Source organism: Amblyomma mixtum, chromosome 8 (genome assembly GCF_055824585.1).
Source record: "Amblyomma mixtum isolate Tamu chromosome 8, ASM5582458v1, whole genome shotgun sequence".
Taxonomy (NCBI): Eukaryota; Metazoa; Arthropoda; class Arachnida; order Ixodida; family Ixodidae; genus Amblyomma; species Amblyomma mixtum.
The window spans coordinates 140,603,808-140,621,466 of record NC_143019.1 but is presented as its reverse complement, the minus strand read 5'-3'; the positions used below and the strand labels follow the sequence as shown (position 1 = coordinate 140,621,466).

General features: G+C 50.6%; 1 protein-coding gene across 1 annotated transcript in view; it reads right to left on the bottom strand.

Annotated features, from left to right (window-relative positions):
- Window positions 1-2,519: 2,519 nt before the first annotated feature.
- Window positions 2,520-17,659, bottom strand: part of LOC149334644 (glucoside xylosyltransferase 1-like) — a 117,081-nt gene continuing 101,941 nt past the window's right edge. The window contains exon 6 of the mRNA XM_089555856.1: window positions 2,520-2,696. Coding sequence (XP_089411982.1) covers window positions 2,520-2,696 — 177 coding nt within the window. The remainder of the gene's footprint in view (window positions 2,697-17,659) is intronic.

The window sequence follows — 17,659 nt, the reverse complement described above, 5'->3', positions numbered from 1 at the left end:
GATCTCGTATACCACATTAGTGGTGCATTTTGTGAACACTGATGTTTTACAGTACAGGCTTTTTTGACCTGCTTCCCTGATACCATCGGACATAAACTTGCCAGTTTGCAGGGGGATGAAAAAACCAGCTGCACTCCGTGCCTGGCAGCCACTTTTTTCAAATTGTGCGAAAACCCATGCAGGTAAGGTATGACCTGCACAGGTTTGTTTCCAATGTCACGCTTGCAGCCCGGTTTCTTCATTTTTTGAAGGAGGCTTTCAGAGACGCTGGTGACCAGTTGCAATGGGTAACCTGCTGACATAACTCTGCCGATCTGATACTGGAAGCTTTCACTTATCTTGTGTGGACGAGATTTTTCGAGGGCCGACCTAATGCAAAGAGAAACTATTCCTCGTTTTACTAATTTACTACCCCTCGTTTTACGACATTCTTTCAAGACGATGTACCAACTAACCCGTCAAAAAGTTCTACTACAACTTGAGTCAGTTTTAGCCCATGTTCCCCATACTAAATGACTATAGGCAATATGAGGATAAACAAGGAAAAAATAAAAGTGTTTCTTGACGTGGAACGGAAGAAACGAGCGAAGTCGTTGAATTACCCCAATCGATCAGGATATTCGTACTCACACACTATTGACGTGATTGATCCAACCCAAGTCACTGCGAAAACAAACTCCTAGAAAGCTGTGAGAATATACGTGTGCAATTTCTGCGTTTTTAAAGTACAGTCTAACATCATGATCCAGACACTTATTTATAGCATCAAAAAGCTCGTATTTTTCTTTCTTCCTGTTTAGTTCAAGTTTACTGGCATCAAACCCTGTCTGAAGTTCATTAAGGCAAGTATTGGGTCGATGTTCAAGCAAGCGAAGGCTGGGACCGGAAAAGAAAACATTAATGTAATCAGCGTAGAGGGCCATGTTAGAAGTTTGGTGTATGTTTAAGCGTACAAAATAAAAAGCAAAGAGCCGAGGATAGATCTTGTGGTACACCTAGGTTTATTGTACCTGTTTCAATCAGACGCTATAGTTTAAGCACAATTGGCAGAAGAAACGATGTCACCAATAAAACAGTCAAGGTTGCAAGAAGAAGTAGCGCTAAACTTAGTGGGTGTTGGTTTTTCATCATCATCATCATCAGCCTGACTACACCCACTGCAGTAGAACTTTTTGACGGGTTAGTTGGTACATTGTCTTGAAAGAATGTCGTACGCCAAATAAGGACGAAACAGGAAGGAAAAACACAGAACAGGAAAGAGGCGCAACTTCCAACATTAATAACAGGAAAGGAAACCAGGCGCTCTTTTATAACAGCTGAGCTGCATGAGGGTGCGTGAACTAAAAAACAAATGCGGTGATGGACGAGTGATAACAACACTACAACACAGCACAACAAGTCATAGGGAGGTCGCTATTACAAAAAGCATGTTGATAACTCATGCGAACGTGAATGATAGCACAGGTTGAACGATTATGAATAAGGATAAGGATAAGAATGCCCTTTGCAAAGTCCACCTGCTTCCTTCAATCAGTTTCATGATTGTTAATATCTTAGAGGTAGTTCTTATCCTTATTCATAATCGTTCAACCTGTGCTATCATTCATGCTCGCATGAGTTATCAACATGCTTTTTGTAATAGCGACCTCCCTATGACTTGCTGTGCTGTGTTGTAGTGTTGTTATCACTTGTCCACCACCGCATTTGTTTTTTAGTTCACGCACCCTCATGCAGCTCAGCGGCTATAAAAGAGCGCCTGGTTTCCTTTCCTGTTATTAAAGTTGGAAGTTGCGCCTCTTTCCTGTTCTGTGTTTTTCCTTCCTGTTTCGTCCTTTTTTGGCGTACGACATTCTTTCAACACCCACTGCAGGGCAAAAGCCTCTCCCATGTCTCTCCAATTAACCCTGTCCTTTGTCAGTTGTCGCCACTGTATCCCCGCAAACTTCTGGTTTTTCAAATGAAATCAAACCAAATTTATTTCAACATCACAACGTACATTGCAATGCTGCGGGTGCTGGCAAAAAGCCCTCAGGAGGCTTGACGAGACCTACACCCTACTAACAAACACTTGGCAGAAACAGCTATGATGGCCACTATATTAGGAATGAGCACAAAACAATAGAAAAAATTCGGAAGAACACAAAAAAAAGAAGAGAAAACGAATGACATGCAATCTTCTTTCAGAGTGAGGAGACACATTCTGAGTTAAGAGTAGCTGGCAAACAGTATTTGAACATTTGACGCCCGTAATTTGTTCGGGTGAAAAAGCTATCTGATCAGATTGCAAACAGTATTTGAACATTTGACGCCCGTAATTTGTTCGGGTGAAAAAGCTATCTGATCAGATTGCACTTAAAATGTCACTGTTGTTACGACTCATTATTTTAAATGTTAATATTGAAGTCGCGAGTTGCAGTGACGCAGCTTTCGTGAAACACTCATGATGCAGTCCAGGATGTGCGTCAAGACGAAGCATGGACACAAAACATGCCCTGAGGGCAACGGCAACCACATCGTTGCTACACCATCCTTCGGGAAGCGTTTCGGCCAGTCGCAGTGTCCACGCGACTCGCTGAGAGCCGCCACAGGTGCAGTTGGCTCTGGAACTCCTTGGTGCAGCCTGTCACGGAGGCGTGGCCGAGACTTCTGTTCAGTGGCTCAATAAACCCCTCCACGAGGCTCTCTCCGAGCTTGTACTGAAATGGGAGAAAGTTTCCGTTCTGGGCATTCACTCATCCAAGCCCTCAACTAAAACTTGTTGCTGGGCGAGTTGGTGCACAGTTTTTTTTTTAATTTAGCGCAACACACAAACACAATCACTAGAATGAAAGACAGGACGACGCGCTACTGACAACTGAATTCTGTATTGAAAGACGCACAGAATATATACGGTCATTGTCACGCCACCTATCAGCTGCAGCAAACGTCAGAAGTCAGTAAAAGAAGATAAAAACAATAAAAGAAACCCTTTAACACGAGGTGAGTTAAAAGCCGTAGGAGAGTTGGTGAGTCTTTCAGAGCAAAAAGGAAAACAACGAAAAGATGTGACGCGGTGTATAAGGCCAAAATAACATGTTTGAATAGAATCCGAAAAGACGAAAGTGATATGAAAAAGCCAGAAAAACAGAACGCTCCCTATAACATATTAAAACTGAATTCAAGCACTGAACTCCAGCGACCACAGCAGAAAAAAGCCGATACAGTGATTGTTTTTTTGTGTGTGTGTGTTGCGCTAACTTTCTTTAAGAAATCATCCAAGGCACTTTGGGAAGACTACCTGAACAACAATTTTCTCGATAACGACGAATACCCTTGAACAACAGGTAGCGGTTGTACTGCATTTTATTTTTGCTGACGTGAAGTGTGCTATAATTAGATCTTGTTTACTGACCGCACTTCAATACTCTCCGCTTGCCTCAAGCACCACAGCGCTAATAAAGGCAGGCGCCGATCGCGGTGCGAACCAGGGTTCTGTCTTTCTCTTCAGCAGCGATGCGGCTGAATGCGGGCGCCGACCTCTTCCACCTCCGCTCTCAGGGCTACGCCATGGTGACGTCAAAGAGGGCGCGTAAAAAAAGGCAGGCTTTTTAGCAGAATGCCATTATGGACAACTTGGTATTTCACTGCTAAGAACCAACTGAAACGAGCAAACCCACATACAAAAAAGAGGAATGAGTGGTGGTCTATAAACGGGTGTTAGAACAACACTAAGGAGTATATATAGCATAAAAAGCTAACAAGTGGCTAAAAATAAAAAAAACTTTATAGCCCCAGCTCTTAAAGACTACGAATTGACCACTCTCGAGCAGTGTGCATTAACATGCAGGTACGTATGTTTCAAAACGAAGGCTGTTAACAGCTTTGGTCAAATGTTTAGGGGAATCCCCCAAGGTGGAGTAAATTTGTAATAAGGGAGTAATTACTCATTGGCATCCACCCAAGCACAGCCATACGGCTACAAAGGAAAGCTATACAGCTTTCTCAGAAACTTCGTAGTTAAAGAAAAATTCGTCCTTGTCCGGGGTTCGAACCCGGGACCACCGCTACACCGGAGCAGTCGCTCTACCAACTGAGCTAACCGGGACGGCAAGCTTATGGTAGGGCGAGAGCGAATTGATCAATAACTCGAAGTGGGAACAGTGTTGGTCAAACATTTGACCAACACTGTTCCCACTTCGAGTTATTGATCAATTCGCTCTCGCCCTACCATAAGCTTGCCGTCCCGGTTAGCTCAGTTGGTAGAGCGACTGCTCCGGTGCAGCGGTGGGAATTTTTCTTTAACTACGAAGTTTCTGAGAAAGCTGTATAGCTTTCCTTTGTAGCCGTATGGCTGCGCTTGGGTGGATGCCAATGAGTAATTACTCCCTTATTACAAATTTACTCCACCTTGTGGGATTCCCCTAAACATTTGACCAACACTGTTCCTACTTCGAGTTATTGATCAATTCGCTCTCGCCCTACCATAAGCTTGCCGTCCCGGTTAGCTCAGTGGGTAGAGCGACTGCTCCGGTGTAGCGGTGGTCCCGGGTTCGAACCCCGTACCAGGACGAATTTTTCTTTAACTACGAATTTTCTGAGAAAGCTGTATAGCTTTCCTTTGTAGCCGTATGGCTGCGCTTGGGTGGATGCCAATGAGTAATTACTCCCTTATTGCTGTTAACAGCTGTATCCTGCCAGTAGCCGCCTTTGGGGCGCAGAAGCATGGAAGCTAAGTACGGCGTGCCTATCATATATTTCTGGCGCGCAAATTATCGGTGCAGGGTGCGATGCTTTAAATAAACACTTAAAGCGTCATAGTATTAGTGGCAGAAATGGGTGTTCTGTAAAGCACATAAATCAGTACCAGTAAACTGAGAGTATATAGTAGTAGCGCTAAAAAACAGTGGCGTCATGGTAGAGGAAGACCACACAGGTGCTAGACATGAACTGACTTTATTCTTGAAAACTTCCAGGCATTTATAGGTGACTATCAGGTCCCAAAAAATCAACAATCAAATCGCATGCGTGATGGCAATTCCCGATACAGGAAATTCAAATCTTTAGGAGAAAGATAAACATTCGGTTTTCTCACACACGAGTGCCTTTCCATGCGAATAATAAAGGCTTCCAATACCTCCCGCTCCTTCCGGTCCGTACTTACATATATCACACGTGTTAGCTCAGAAAAAGGGGCACGGGTTTTTTAATTATGTTTGCATCGTTTGCAGTGTGCCGCCAATTGTGCAGGGCCTGATATAGCAGCTGCCAGATTCTTGTGCTCCATGAGGCGAACGTTGATAAAATGGCCAGTTCGACCAATGTAGCATTTTCCGCAAGACAGCGGAATTCGAAATTCGATAGACCACATTGGTCCTGCAGTCCAAAAACGGCTTCCTATGCTTGAAGCGTCAAGGCAGTTTTCCGTTGGAGTCGTTAACAACTGTGCAGAGTTTGCCGAGTTCGTTCGGTGCAGTAATGAAAGCTCTGATATTGCCTTTCATGGCCACCTTTTTAAGTCGGTGCGTAAGCTGGTGAACATAGGGAAGTGTCACGCATCTATCCCGTTCATGAGCTTGTCGCTCAGTCGTGAGCGTATAGTCCCCAGCTTTTATCTTGCATATCAGGCTCTTAGCGACCGATGCAAGCAGTTCCATAGGAAATCCTCGCTTAGTCAAGCGACCCGCCTGCTTTTGTACACCCTCAAGCACCTAGTGCGAGCAAGACTTTTCTAGAGCTGCAAGAAGGCATGTCTTAGCAGTGCCTCTTTTAACCAATTTGGAATGGGCCGAATCAAACTCCAAAATTTCTTTTTTGGACCTTGGCTTGTAAATGTAGCAAATGTGTGATTCACCAAATAAGAAAAGAACATCAAGAACTGCAGGCTACCGTTATTTTCAAGTTCATGGGTGAAATTCAGACTCCGAGCACAGGATTTAAAAAGATCTAAAGCATGATGGATCAGAACTTCGTTTCTGTGGTCTTCACGCTTTGCTACTACAAGGAAATCATCCACATATCTAAATATCCTTAAACTCTTGTTGTCACTGAGGCGCACTTCAATGCATTTTTCCAAAGTCGCTAAAAACAGTTCACTAAGCAACAAGGCGATGCACCAGCCTGTTCAGACGCCATCACGCTGAACAAATTTCCCGCCCTCAAAATCAAGGAGGTTCTAGAAAGTTAAAATTCTAAAAGCGATAAAAAAATTTCCAGAGAAATTCCTACACCATTCTGAAACCCTACAGTGCCTTTAGTTTCTATTGCCACGTATCATTGCAGTGTCCGATCGTTCGCGCAAGGCCGCAGGAAAGGGGTGTTATTTTTGCTCCTGACGCGAGAAGCGACCGAACTTATCTCGATTGATCACAGCCATGCTGAGCTGCATCTACGTGTTTCCAGATTACTCTAGATGATCTAGACCTGTTATCCCGAAGTTTCCTTGCCGGCTTTAAATTGAGCGATGCCGCGAGCGGCGGGCATTCGTAGTTCGACGACAGCCGAGCACGCTTGTTGCTGCCCGAGCTCGTCCAGAACCAGCGAAGTTTTTTCGGCGCTGGCTTGCTGAGAAGTTTTGACAAGTGCAGGCGGGCCTCGGATCCACTGCGACCCCGAGGATCCGCAACCAGCCTCCCAGCCCAGGCGCCGTGCCTTTGCCGGTGCTCGGGCAACTTCCTGGCCTTCAAGCAGCAGCCCAGTCGGCCGCCCGTGACGTCATGGGAGGCCCGGGACCTGCTGCCCCTCCGGTGTTCCGTGCGCCGCCCCCAAAGGCGCACTGTTTTTCGTTCACAGTTACATCCGACGCGACAGCTGACGACATCGTCGACGGCATCGAGTTGGTTGTCGGCCCGAAAGGGCTAGAAAGCCTCCAGCACCATGGAGGCATGAAGTTCTGCGTCGCCATGGCCTCGGCTGCGGCGGCGGAGAAGATGCTCGTGGAAGGCGCCTTCAACGTGAACGGCACTTCCGTCCCAGTAGCCTGAGTGGGTCCTGCCGTGGTCCACGTGACGGCTTTTCGTGTGCCGCTGTTCGTGGGAGACGCGGCGCTGGCAGCGGCACTGAGCTCTTTCGGCAAGGTGCTGGACATCACCCACCCCGTCCTCAAGGGCCGTCGTCACGTCGGCAACGGGACGCGCGTGGTCCGGATCGAGATGAAGCAGGCGGTGCCGAACTTCTTGACCGTCCAGGGCCACCGCGTCATGTTTGACTACCGAGGCGTCCGGAAGGTGTGTTCCCGCTGCGGGCAGGACGGCCACATCGGCGCGGCGTGTCGAACGCCGCGGTGCGCTCGCTGCGAGGTGTTCGGCCACGACACGGCCGGATGCGGAGCGTCTTGCAGGCGCTGCGGTGGAAGCCACGCCACAGCGGACTGCCTGCGGCCACGGTCCTATGCGGCGGCCGCCGCCTCGAGGAAGGAACCGAGTAAGGACAACGTGGCCGCAGAAACGCGGAGCCCACCAACCGTCCGGACGCCTGTTGCCGACGAGCACCCAACGACCAGCCGCCCGAGGGAGCCCGAACCCGCCCCCGCGACGGAGGTGCCCGTGAAGGAGCAGCTCGAGGGGACGCCTTCAAACGAGGTGGAGCCGTTCGGTGCTGTTTTCGCGGAACCCTTGCCGCCGCTACCCCGCACAGCTTCCTTCAACACCGAGAGCAGCAGCGGCGATGAGTCGAGCGTGGCGTCGGGCGACCTGGTGGACGTACCGGACAAAGTCACGCCGCTTCGCCTGACAGGCGACTTGACGTGCGGCCAGGTGTCAGGAACGACGACTCCTGGAGGTGCGGACGACGCGCGCTTCCCGTCACCAGCCAGCCACACCCTCCCATCGGCGACCCTGGCGTCGGCATCGGCTTCAGCTGCGAGCGTCGCCAAGACCACGCAGCAACAGGTGAGCGAGGCCACAAGCGCCGACGGCCCCGAAAACATGGACTTTTCCCGACCAGACTTCAAACGTGCCCACCCCCAATCATCGGAATCCGAAGGGACTGTTAACGAACGTTCTAGCAAAAAAGTGCCGCGCGCGCCAAGCGCCGCCCATGGCAGCGCTCTTTAGGTTGTATGCTATGCCGTCGATGCTCTTGGCAGTCATGGCGGTTGTGCATCTCCTCTCCCTGAATGTTCGGGGATTTCAATCCGTAGACAGACAGAGAGAGGTGATGCACTTTGCCAGGGCTAGGGGCGTCGACATCCTGTTTTTACAGGAATGCAACTTCCGTACTTCACTTGATGTGCTGAATTTCACCACCCGGTTTTCTGTTTTTGCTTATTTTTCGTTGACTGATTTTCATATGTGCGGTGTTGGTGTCGTTTTTGTAAACCCCTGCCTGCGCGCGGGTGCTCATTGCACTTTCGGGCAGGACGGCCGCACTCTTGCGGTCGACTTCACACTAAACCAGCGGCGGGTACGTGCGTTGGTTGTATATGCGCCAGCACGGCGGACTAATAGTTCTGATTTTTTTGAGCGCCTCGACTCATTCCTCCTTGATCCCTACCCCACTTTCATCGTCGGTGACTTCAATTGTGTACTTAACATCGACCGTGACGTCCGCGGACAGGGTCACGGTCGCCGTTATTGCGGTGCCCCCGCGCTCCGCGATCTCGTGACTCAGTTCCGCTTGTCTGACGCGTGGGTGCAGCTTCACGGGGATGCCTTTGGAGCGACGTTTGAGAGAGCACAGTCAGCGAGTCGGATAGACAAATTCTATTTTCCACCAGAGCTCGCTTCTTTTGTCGTTAGCTGCGAAGTTCTCGCGTTCCCTGCAGGCACGCCGGTGATTTCCGATCACCACCCCTTGTCAGTCAGGCTCGACTTTGGTGAGGACACCCCACGTACTGTTACGTGGCGCATGGACACGAGCCTACTGGCGGACCCGGAAAGCGTGGCGTCGCTGCGTACGGCGTTGGCAGCATCGTGCAGGAGCTTCGTTGCGACTGATTCATGGGACACACTCAAGGCTCGTTGGCAAGCAACCCTGGTGGCGGCCGGTCAAGACCGCAGACGCCGGGTAACTCATGCACTGAATGACACCCTCAAGCGCATCCGTATAGTGCAAAGGGGAGCACCCTTAACCTTTGCCATGAGCGATTACCTGAGTCTACTTAAAGCACGTTACCACGTGTTGCTCTGCCAGTCATCACGGGCAGCTAGTCGTGCACACCAGCTCGGGCGGCCGATATCAGACCCGGCTGTGCTACGACACGTACGCGCAGGCACGGCAGAGGAATTCGCTCCCGCTACTGTGCCTTTCGTGACACTCCCAGACGGCACCCAAAGCAAAACCACGGCCGATATCTGCACGATCTTCGCAAGCCACTTTTCGAACCTGTTCTCTACGGACAGTTGGCTACATCTTCAAGATGGTTATGACGGGCTTCTACAAAGTTTTTTTGGAAACTTGCCACGAGTAGCTGAAGAGTTGCATGAAAACCTTTGCGCACCAGCCACAAGCCAAGAGCTGCACGCCATCCTGCAGAGTATGAATGCAGCCTCTGCCCCCGGTCCAGACGGCATTCCAACAAGTTTTTATTCAAACTTTTTTTACGAGATCCAAGGAGCGCTCCTGAAGATGGTCAACGGCTTCCTCGCGGATGGGTTACGTCCAAACTCTTTCCGCGAATGTCGCATCATACTCATTCCGAAAGCGGGCGGTGACCCCTCCGACCCGCAAGCATGGCGGCCCATAAGCCTCTTAAACGCAGATTACAAAATAGTCACATCTTTACTGAACACAAGAATGCGGACGATCCTACCTCACCTAATCCACCGGGCTCAAACCAGCAGCGTCCCTGACCGCTCTTTGTTTGATGCATTGGCACTCACTAGAGATCTGTTCACATTTGCCAGCAGGACGGGCTTCAGCGGGTGCTTTGTTTCACTAGACCAGGCGAAAGCATTCGATCGGGTGGAACACTCGTATCTGTTCGGAGTCCTTGAAGCTTTCGGATTCCCTCCGCAAATTGTCAGCAGGCTGCGCTTACTTTACGCAGACCTGAACGCTCGTCTCTCCGTAAACGGCCACCAGAGCGCTCCCTTCTCAGTCACCAGGGGCATAAGGCAAGGATGCCCTCTCTCCCCAACATTCTTCGTGTTGTGCCTGGATCCACTCATCCGGCGCATTAACGACAGCCCATCCATACGTGGCTTCCCTCTGCCTGGCCAGGGCCAAATCAAGGTATCGGCCTACGCCGATGACGTGTCGCTTTTCCTCAAGGACGAGGATAGCTACGCCGCTTTTTCGCGGCTGTTTCTCGAGTACAGCGAGATATCTGGGGCCCTATTGAACAGGGAAAAAACAAGGCACTAAGGTTTGGCACCTTCACACCGAACCTTGCGGGCGAGGTGGAGTGGGTGCAGGGAGTGAAAGTCCTGGGAGTAGTATTCCTCGCCAGCGGAGAAGTAGCCCGCGAAACCTGGACTAACCTCCGCACGAACGCTGAGAAACGCCTCTCGGTGGCGTCAACTTTCCGCCTTTCAATGGCAGAGCGCTGCTATATAGTTAAGTCCACAATCCTAGCCGCATGTTTTTTGTCGCCCGCGTCGCAAACCCACCGCGCACGTTTGCGCGCAGGCTAACCTCGGCCTGTGGCTCTTTCGTTTGGGCGGGCAAAACCGAACTTGTGTCACGAATGTTCATGCGCCTTCCATCGTACATGGGTGGGTTTGGTATACCTTGTATCCGCACCATGTGCAATGTGCTCGCCTTGCGAGGAGTACGAGATCTTGTACGCAACCCAGACTATCCCGGGAGAACACTCCTCACATATTTTCTGGGTACAGCGCGTAACGTGTGTTTTTTTCACAACACGTGGTTGGCCCTACAGCCGAGCAGCCGCCGGCATTTTTCGTTAATGTGCGTCGCACACTGACGTCGTTGACTGCCAGCGTGCCCGATCTGGATTGAAATATACCTGCGCTTAAAAGACACGGACTGAAAGATAGAGACACACACACATAGCGCTGGACTTACAACTGAATCTTTATTCAGGAAACACTGCTCTTTATGCACACCAGCAGCTGATAAAAATGGAAGATGGTAACACCCGGATGATAAAAAATTCGACAAACTGTCTCGTCACATGTCCAGTCCTACCTTCCCTTTTGCAAAAATGCCCTTTCCTTTGATAGTAGTGAAAGGGACGTGCTACTCACGCATGCATCCCCACTGTCCGCTATGCTCATGGCCTCAATTATTTCACGCGCCGTTTGGTCACGGTTCCTGCTTACTATCTTCGTCTCGTTATAGGAAGGTACACATTTACACTCTTGACAATGAACCACCAAATTCCCATCGCTTTTTCGTTCCATGTTCTTCCGATGTTCCCGGAGCCGCTCATTCAAACATCGCCCCGTTTGGCCTACATATGCTTTGCCACATGTAAGCGGCAACCTGTATACCACTCCTTCTGCGCATGCGACCATGGGGACTTGGTGTTTCTTTTTACACCCCGTAGTTTTTCTTTCTGGGTACGTTACTATTTTGCATAAGTTTTCCAATTTGTCCGGGGCTGAAAAAACGACCCTAGTTTTTACCTTCGAACCAATTCGTTTAAGATTATGGGACACCCCATGAATGTACGGAATCACCACCGTTTTCTCCTTTTGTTTTTCTCCCTCCTTGCTAGGCACCGTACCCTTTTTGCCAAATTTCTTGAGCATGCTTTTTGCCACCGACACTAAAACCTGATCCGGATAGCCTGCTTCCCTTAGCCTCACCACCTGCTGCTCAAAACTTTCTTTGACTAATTCCGGGCAAGATTTCTTCAACGCATTTTGAAAACATTTCCAGAAAATTGCTCACGCACATTCCCGTTTCATTTTGGAATGCTACACTTCCAAAGTGATCAATGCAATCAGCCACGCATTGAAGCAACTCCTGATGTGGCAAGGAATAATATAGATCCTTTATATCAAACGAGCACGCCATGAACCGACTGTCTTTGTGATTGTCCAGAAAAGTTATAATCTGTTGGGAATCCTTCACCAAAAACGGATCATCGATACTCAGTAGGTTGAGCTTGCCTTTAAGAAATTCAGCAATTGACTTTTGCCATGTTCCCGACTCAGATACGATAACCCTTAGGGGACAACCAGGCTTGTGGGTCTTAGCCGTAAACATAAATTTCAGGCTATTGCATTCACTCTTGTCTATACTTGAAACGAGTCTAGTTAATTCCAGTTTTTCACATAGTTTCTTCCCCTTTGCTTTCAAGCTGCGTAAGGAATTACGGGGAAGTTTCTCAAAAACTGAATTCACAGCCTCCAAAGCTTTTTTACCAAACATCTCTTTCGTTAAAACAACGAAACCACCGTCCTTGTCCGCAGTAAGTAAACATAAAGAGTCATCCCGCAGCACTGAAATAACCCGCCCTATTGGAAGACTGGTTTTCGCAGGCTTACATCTTGAAAGAACGTCCACTCCCTCCGATATGCATCGTTCACTCTCGGACGTTGGAGCGAACCTTGCGACTTGGCGCACGAGGGACAGCAGCTCAGGCGCGGTCTTCCGTGGTTCCACGGCGAACTTGGGGCCAAGTGAGAGCACCCGCTGCACATCCTGAGGCAGGCGAACGTCGTCTAGGGTGTGAACTGCTTTCACTTCCGTCACTGATTTTGCAGGAACGCAGGCACGAAGATGAGGCAGAACTTGTTGCCACAAAAATTCTGCCTTGCAGTCAGCGGTACGTTGATAGTCCCGAAGAACTCTGAAGGCCCGAGGAGCACCTGTTGAGCCAAGTACCTGCACCCGCAGGAGATCCCTGAATGTACGGACTTGACACCTCCACTCCGATCGCAAAATCCTGCACATCCGCATGCCATGCAAGATTCAGTTGTAAGTCCAGCGCTATGTGTGTGTGTCTCTATCTTTCAGTCCGTGTCTTTTAAGCGCAGGTATATTTCAATATGGCAAACCAACTCGCCCAACAAACCACTCTGCCGATCTGGATGTTGATGAAACCCCACCCTCCAGAATGTGTGAAGCACTAACGGTCGCTGCGCTGACCCGCGAACAACTCCAGAAAACGAGACGGGCACGCTGGCGCCAACTGACCTCAGCTACGCTTCCTGCAGATGTTAGGGACTTCGGCTGGCTGCGAGGCTGGCGGGTTCTGCCCACAAGAGACCGCCTTGCGGCGTGGGGCGTGGCGCCCTCCGCCCGATGCCCGCAGTGCGGTCTGCTTGAAACTTTGCAGCACGCAATGTTTGAGTGTGTAGTTGCGCGCACTTTTTGGACATTAGTGTCACGCATGTTTTTAACCCGCCTGGAAGCGCGCACTAGTTCTCCCGAAGTGTTTCAAAATATGCTCTTGTGTGTCGGCATGTTCGTTTTGTGGCGGCAGCGTGGAGTGGCATCCTTAAATGGGCGTCCGCAAAGAACAATGTTCCCAATGTTGCAGCGCCTGCGCACGCGCCTCTTTGAACAAGCATGCATGGACGCTCTGTCAATGAGCGAGGCTGAGTTCTTGCGCAAATGGTCGACATACTTTATCGTCCTGCGCGGCGGTCGAGTATCGGCATTTTTACTGCATTACTGACATGCTCAGTGCTGCGTCACTGCGCATGTGCTTGAATGATCAGAGAATTAAGTTCATCTGTTTTGTTGTATTTTCTATGCTATGACAGATAAAATAAACTTCTCTTTCTACGCCGCCGCCGAGTGATTCAGTTCTTTTGCGGGCGCAAGTCAGCCCAAACTAAGAGCTTCGTTTCCAACTTCTGTTGGTGTCCTACTGACCGCTGGACTGCCGTCACTACAACGTGACATCTGATGGAGGTGCGGGGTAGCTTCTCATGTTCCGGACACCCCCTACAAGTCGTGACGCCAGCCCTCTGAGTCATTTGCCGCAGGACCTGAGTCCAGTCCACCGCGCAAGCCGATGTCTGCTGGGAGACGCACCTGAGTTCGGGATTCTGCCGGACCCTACCCGGAAGAAAAAGCCAGTAGCAACATCCACCATGAGCTTGCCCCAGACGACACCAATCATTCTTCACCAGCCCCGCGTGCCACCAACCTTCGACGCTTCGCCTGGCTCCGACCCCGAAGAATGGCTGGAACAGTTCGACCGTGTGGCTATCTTCAACAACTGGGACGATGCCACTAAACTTAGGTACGTCTTCTTCGCCTTGGAGGCACCAGCAAGAATCTGGTTTGAGAATGAGGAAGCTAGCCTGACGAACTGGGAAACCTTCAAGGAGCAGCTTCTGAAGATCTTCACGAACATCGTGCGAAACGAGAGAGCTCAGCAGCTGCTACAGTCTCGCATACAACAGCAAAACGAGACCGTTTCAATGTACACTGTGGAGATGAAGCGTCTCTTTCGGCGTGCTGACTCGAACATGAAGGAAGATGAAAAGGTCAAGCTGCTTATGCGAGGAGTTAAAGAGCAGCTCTTTGCGGGCCTCGTACGGAAACCACCGAAAACCGTCGCGCAATTCGTCGAAGAGGCATCTATCATGGAAAAAAACTCTTGATGCCAGAGCCCGCCAGTATGACCGCAAGCAGCGCTTTTTGTCAGCAAGCTGCATGGACACCGCTAACAACGATAACCTGCCGGAGGTTACACGTGAAATTGTGCGAGAAGAACTCCAACGATTGCTGCCAACAGTAACGCAGCCGCAGCTCACTTCGCTCACCGACGTCATCCGGGAAGAGGTGCAACAGGCCTTGGGTGTGACACCGACCACCAAGCAGCCTCTGGAGCCTCCAGCCATGACTTACGCCGCAGCAGTGCGCCGTCCTGCACCTCGACGACGCGATCCAAGTCCCTATCGCCCACAGCCAGCTGCATTCGACCGCCGCCCTCTCGCCCCAACCACCCGTACTCCGAGCGTCGCACACAGCCGAGGAAATGCGACGAGTGGAGAACTGCCGACCAGCGCCGCCCACTATGCTTCTATTGTGGCGAAGCCGGCCACATTCTCCGGTATTGCCCATACAGAAGAATGGGCATCCAAGGGTTCTCTTACGATGCCCCACGACCCCGACCCGGCCAGCGACCAGTCGAAATCGAAGAGTTTTTGAGTCGGGAAGAATGCTCATCGCCGAGCTGCCTATCACGTTCCCCTTCGCCATCGTCACCACGCTTTGTATCTCCTAACCGAGGTTACGCCGTGCGTGGACGATCCCCCAGCCCCCGAAGGTTAAACTGAAGAAAGCAGCCTCTGGAGGTGAGGTTGCTTCTAAGCGCAAGGACAAAGATCCTCCACCAACGACAACTCCGACGACACCTACGACGACAACTTCGACGACAACACCGACGACGACGACGACGCGGCCAGACTTGACGCCTTTACCGCTGCCTACAGCAGTAACGTCGGAGTACGCCCACCGCAGCCTCACTACCAAACGAAGCCGAGATCGGACACCAAAGACAACGTGCAATACAAGAACGCGATCAAATGACCTTGAAGTTACGGTCGACGGTCACGCGGTTACTGCCTTGGTCGACACGGGAGCTGACTACTCCGTCATGAGCGGGGCGTTCGCTGTCCGACTAAGGAAAGTGAAAACAACTTGGGATGGCCCGCTGATCCGCACCGCAGGTGGTAACCTTATTACGCCGTGTGGACGCTGCACCGCGAGAGTTACAGGAAATGGGCGAACCTATGCTACAACCTTCCTGGTCCTACAGAAATGCTCGCGAGACGTGGTTTTGGGAATGGACTTCCTGAATGAACATCGGGCGATCATCGACCTTCGATCGAAGTCGATCAAGCTTTCCACGGACAAAGCCATATCTGCAGCTACGACAACGACTCATCGCGTTGCCTTAAACGTCTTCGATGAAGCACTGAGCGTGCCGCCCCAATCAAGTGTCGTCGCCTGCATAGGTACAGGAGACATCGAAACTGCCGAAGGCGTCGTCAAGGGGAACTCGCAGTTACTGCTTGATCGAAGACTGGGCGTCGCAAGGGGAGTCGCCCAAATCCGAAATGGCCAAGCCCAGGTTCCCCTAACCAACTTCACCGAAGAATACCGCCATCTAAACAAAGGTACGACGATCGCTTTCCTCGACGAGCTGGCAGACATCAGAGACATATTTGCCCTACCCGACCGACCCGTCGAACCATCTGACCAAGGCCATCAACCAACGTTTGATATCAACCCAGCATTACCACGCAACAGACGAGACCAAATACGCAATCTTCTTCAAAAGTACAGCCATTGCTTCTCATCAGCATCGAATGTGCGACGAACCCGGCATGCCAAGCACCGCATTGTCAAAGACGCACATGCCTGACCCTTGCGACAGAGTCCCTACCGCGTATCGCCGCTAGAACGCCAAGCAATCCGCAACCAAGTTGAGGAAATGCTTCGTGACAACGTCATCCAGCCATCGAGGAGCCCTTGGGCAGCTGCAGTCGTCCTAGTGAAAAAGAAAGACGGCACACTTCGCTTTTGCGTCGATTACCGCCGCCTGAACAGCATTACGAAGAAGGATGTCTACCCTCTCCCCCGCATCGACGACATAATGGATCGGTTATGCAACGCTAAGTACTTCTCATTGATGGACCTGAAGAGCGGCTACTGGCAAATTGAAGTCGACGAAAGAGATCGCGAGAAGACTGCGTTCATCACGCCAGACGGACTCTTCGAGTTCAAGGTGATGCCATTCGGCCTCTGCTCTGCCCCAGCGACGTTCCAGCGAGTAATTTATACGGTGCTCGCAGGCTTGAAGCGGAAAATTTGCCTAGTCTACTTAGATGACGTTGTTGTCTTCTCCTCAAGCTTTGAAGACCCTTTCAGAAGGCTTCGAACAGTGCTAGAAACAATCAAGTCTTCAGGACTAACACTGAAACCGGAGAAGTGCCACTTCGACTACGAGGAGCTGCTGTTCCTTGGTCACGTCGTAAGCAAGGATGGAGTTCGCCCAGACCCTCAGAAGACTGTTGCGATCGCAGAGTTTCCACAGCCTAATGACAAGAAATCTACACGCAAAATCCTTGGACTGTGCGCTTATTACCGGCGATTCGTGAAGAACTTTTCGCGCATCGCTGAACCTTTGACTTAACTTACAAAGACTGACGTGCCTTTTAAATAGGAAAGGCCGCAAGTAGAAGCTTTCAAAGAGCTGAAGCGCCGCTTACAGTCCCCTCCTGTGCTCGGACACTTTGATGAAAACGCCGAAACCGAAATTCATACAGATGCAAGCAGTGTGGGCTTAGGAGCGGTACTCGTTCAGAAAAATGGTAAACACGAGAAAGTTATCGCTTACGCAAGTCGTTCACTGTCGAAAGCCGAAGCCAACTATTCGACGACCGAGAAAGAATGTCTCGCGATTATTTGGGACACGTCCAAATTTCAACCCTACCTGTACGGACGACCATACAAGGTTGTGAGCGACCACCATGCTCTGTGCTGGCTTCCCAATTTGAAGGATCCCTCTGGCCGCCTTGCTCGTTGGAGCTTCCGTCTTCAAGAATTTTACATAACTGTAGCCTACAAATCTGGCCGCAAGCATTCCGACTCAGATTGCTTGTCCCGAGCCCCCGTCGACGCAGCACCGGAAGAGGAAGCCGACGATGCTTTCTTAGGACCGGTAAGCGCGAGCAGTTTTGCGCAGCAGCAGCGCTCGAATCCTGAGTTGCAAAGCCTAGTTGCTTATGTGAAAGGAAAGACCGCATCGCCTCCCAGAGATTTCAAGCGCCAACTGCCGTCCTTCGTCGTTCACAATAATGACCTC